Raw genomic sequence first — 3,715 nt, forward strand, 5'->3', positions numbered from 1 at the left:
GTAAATCTTGAATCTATGAGGAATCTTTACGTCTCAAATGTGAGGTAGGGGTTCGCATGTATTTTTTACCTTAGAGATGTTACAGGTCGGCTTAACCATAAGAAATCCCTGCTCTATGTATCAAGTAGCCTTCCTGTGGGAACTTCCGACCACTTACTTGCTTCCTTTGCCTTTGAGGTGGTCCTGTGAGAGCTGCATAGGAGCTGCACGACCCACAGGAGGGGCCCAGAGCAGACAGGTAGACAGGCCCCTCTGTTTTTGTCCCCTAGGACCTTCGGGGGAAGATCCTTGTGAAGGGGAAGAAGCTAATGCTTGAGGAAGAGGAGGAAGAACCAGAGGCTGAATTGGAAGCAGAGCAGGAGGCTAGGCTGGACTTGGAGGCCCAGCTGGAGTCTGAGCCCCAGGACCTGAGCCCTCGCAGTGAGGACAAAAAGAAGGTAGGCCAGAAGGGTGGTCTTTCTGCTCTGGCGTTTGATTAGTCAGTACTACAAGCTGAGACCCCATGTGTGAAGAGACTGGAGCCAGGCAGGGTGGAGAACCAAGGAGCAAAATGCTCCTTGCCTCCAATGACAAGAGGCATGAGAATCCATACACAGCATCATCATATAGATTGCCATATACAGACATATGGCAGTGGCTTTCCAACTTCTTTGTTCTGTGAGATTTTTTTTTTTTTTTTTAATGAAATTCTATATGGAAGCTCAGGTCACAAAATAGATATATGCAGAGTCATTCTGGTTGAAGTACTTCTTTGGCTCTCTCCTGGGTCTCCCAGGTGACTTCTGAGACATCTTTGTACTACTTCCCAGTCTCTTTAAATGATACTTCAAAAACCACTGATGTGTGCATGTGTGTTGTTATATTAGGTAAGTAGGGCTTACTAGAGTGACTGCTATGACCTCAACTAAAGTGGATTTATTGCTAGAAAGTTTCTTGGAAAAGGTGAGTCTGAAAAGGGACCAGAAATAGCCAAAGAGGAGGAGCATGAAAGGTTGGGGAAGGGCTGCCAACAGTGGGACCACCAAGATCTTGCTTTGAAGTCTGCATTTCTCTCTCTTATGCACTTGCTTGGCTCAGCTGAATGACTTCTAGCTAATTATCCTGTTCTCTCTGGAGCTGTGTTGTCTCACCTGCTGCCATGCCCAGGGATGGAAATGGGAATTCAGAAAAATCTATAGATGTTACTCTGGGACTCTGACATCCTTCCAGGTGTGAGTTCCATGACCATTTGCATAACTTGATGTATCTGGATTCATATACATTTTGATAAAAAATTAATTTGTTTTAAAAGATGAGAGGTAGTGAGGATGACATCTCTGTTTAGCAGTGATAAGTTAAAGACCTGTTACCTGCACAGTAACCCTTCAAGCCCAGAGGCTGAAACTGATCCCTTTAGTATACGTAGACTGCTTTTACTCCCATTCCCATCCTCAGGTTGTGATGTGCCCGCTGTTGTGTCGGCCTTTGTGTTGTCAGATTATGGCCCAGGCTCCTATTTCCAAGCCTGGGCTTCTTCTCTTTCCCAAGCAGGTGAGGCAGGAGGGAGGCAGCGGGCAGAGCCTTAGGTTGGGTGGGGAAGTTCAGATCTTGGCCACTGGCTTCTTTCCTCTCGGATTGCTAATGGCTCAACTCTGTCATCCTCTCTCTCCTTTTCCAGAAACCCAAGGCCATCTTGTGTCCAGCCCTCTCTGCCCTGGTTGTCTACTTGAAGGCTGTCACATTCTATAGCTTCACTCACTCGAGGGAGCACTACCACTTCTATGAAACATCATCTTTCTCTGAAACCAAGGCCAAGAGCCTCATCAAGGAGGCTGGTCAGGACCAAGAGGGAGGGATGGAAATGGGATGGGTAAAGTCAGGTCTGACGGGTAGGAGGATGAGTTCCAAGAGAGAGGATGAGGGAGCAGAGGGACGTGGAAGTTAAGGAACTCCCCGGACCAGGTATGGGGATAGGAGGTGAACAGTGGACTCAAGGCTCTAGGGGAAAGACAGCTGGGGGAGGTGGTCTGCATGGAGCAGAGACAGTCACAGCCTTAGGAGATGCTGGAGAGAAGAGTGAAGTAGGTGGGCGGGGGCTCTTGGGACCAAGGAAGTAGGAGGGTCCACTCCACCCACTATCATCTCAGGACCCACACCCTCTTTACAGGTGACGAGTTTGTGCAGCACAATGCCTGGCAGTTAAGCAGAGTGTATCCCAGTGGCCTGAGGACGGATTCATCCAACTACAACCCCCAGGAATTCTGGAATGCAGGCTGCCAGATGGGTGAGGGAGTGGTAGGGACAGGGAAGACAGAGTGCAAGGGCAATGGATGGGAAGTTGGTCCCTGGGTGGCAGCGGGGCCAGAGAGTGCTTCAAGGGGAGTGCCGGGCTGAGAAAGACATTCTCCAGTGTTGCCAGCAGCCCTTTTACACCCAAAAAGTTCTCAGTCTGGTTTCCCTGGAAGATGGCTGCCTAGTCCCCAAGGTGACTCTTTCCTTTTTTTCTCCTGGGGCCCTCAGTGGCTATGAACATGCAGACAGCCGGGCTGGAGATGGACCTATGTGATGGGCTCTTCCGCCAGAACGCTGGCTGTGGCTACGTGCTGAAGCCAGACTTCCTGCGCGATGCCCAGAGTTCCTTCCACCCTGAGAGGCCCATCAGCCCTTTCAAAGCCCAGACCCTCATAATCCAGGTATAATGGAAAGAAAAACCACTGGGAAGAAACTGGGATAGCTGAAATAGAGCCTGGGGCAGGGGGGAGGGGGGCAGGGGCGGCTAGGTCTGACAGGAGTGTAATAGAGGGAAAGTTCCTCATGGGGCAGCATGGACTTTGGAGTCAATCGCCTAGGTCCAAACCCATTTACTAGTCATGTAATGTTTGGCAAACTTAACCTTATTCTCCTTACCTGCAAAATTGGGGTAATACTGCCTACTGTACAGAACTGTTGAGATTAATCTGTGTGTGTGTATGTGTGTGTGTGCTCAGTCCTGTCTGACTCTTTGTGACCCCATGGACTGTGGCCCACCAGGCTCCTCTGTCCATGTAATTTCCCAGGCAAGAATACTGGAGTGGGTTGCCATTTCCTACTCCAGGGGATCTTCCCAGGGATTGAACCCGAGTCTCCTGCACTGGCAGGCAGATTCTTGACCACTGAGCCACCTGGGGAGCCCCTCATTAATCTGAAGCGCTGACAACAGTGCCTAGGGCACAGAAGTGCTATAGAAGGGTTGCTGTCATAACTTTCCCACTTTCAGACCTTATTAAATTTCTACTTGGATGCATTTTAAATTGCAGGTGAGGTACTAGAAGAAAATATATTACCCATGAGAATTAGTTTTGTAAACCATAAGCATATAGTGCAAGGTCCTAAGTCTCCCCCTCCCCTCAGCCTTCCTCCTCCCCCCAGGGTGTGAGAGCTGGAGGGGGGCTGGGCTGAGCAGGAACTAGTGAGGTTCCAGAGCCCTGGTTGCAGGTAATCAGTGGTCAGCAACTCCCCAAAGTGGACAACACCAAAGAACAGTCCATTGTGGACCCCTTGGTGAGAGTGGAGATCTTTGGCGTCCGCCCAGACACAACCCGGCAAGAGACCAGCTACGTGGAGAACAATGGTGAGACGCTGGGCAGTGCTGGGGAAGTGGGAGGAGCATGGCTGTGGTTTCCCCACTGTCCAGGTCTCCGTTAAGCACAGTCTGTCACCCTTCCTGCCCCTCCAGGGGAAGCAGTGCAGACAGGAC

At 50.3% G+C, this 3,715-nt stretch overlaps 1 protein-coding gene across 3 annotated transcripts in view; it reads left to right on the plus strand.

Annotated features, from left to right (window-relative positions):
- The window catches only part of PLCD4 (phospholipase C, delta 4), a 25,475-nt gene that overhangs the window by 19,889 nt on the left and 1,871 nt on the right, over positions 1 to 3,715 (plus strand). For 2 of the 3 annotated variants that reach the window (XM_010861201.1, XM_010861203.1), the window contains 5 exons: positions 270 to 437; positions 1,658 to 1,814; positions 2,147 to 2,263; positions 2,500 to 2,672; positions 3,454 to 3,589. In XM_010861201.1, the coding sequence (XP_010859503.1) occupies positions 270 to 437; positions 1,658 to 1,814; positions 2,147 to 2,263; positions 2,500 to 2,672; positions 3,454 to 3,589 (751 nt within the window). Of the gene's footprint in view, positions 1 to 269; positions 438 to 1,657; positions 1,815 to 2,146; positions 2,264 to 2,499; positions 2,673 to 3,387; positions 3,590 to 3,715 lie in introns of those variants that run through there. The other variant, XM_010861202.1, reaches the window with a different exon arrangement.

This window comes from Bison bison, unplaced genomic scaffold, assembly GCF_000754665.1.
Source record: "Bison bison bison isolate TAMUID 2011002044 unplaced genomic scaffold, Bison_UMD1.0 scf7180017864471, whole genome shotgun sequence".
Lineage (NCBI taxonomy): Eukaryota > Metazoa > Chordata > Mammalia > Artiodactyla > Bovidae > Bison > Bison bison.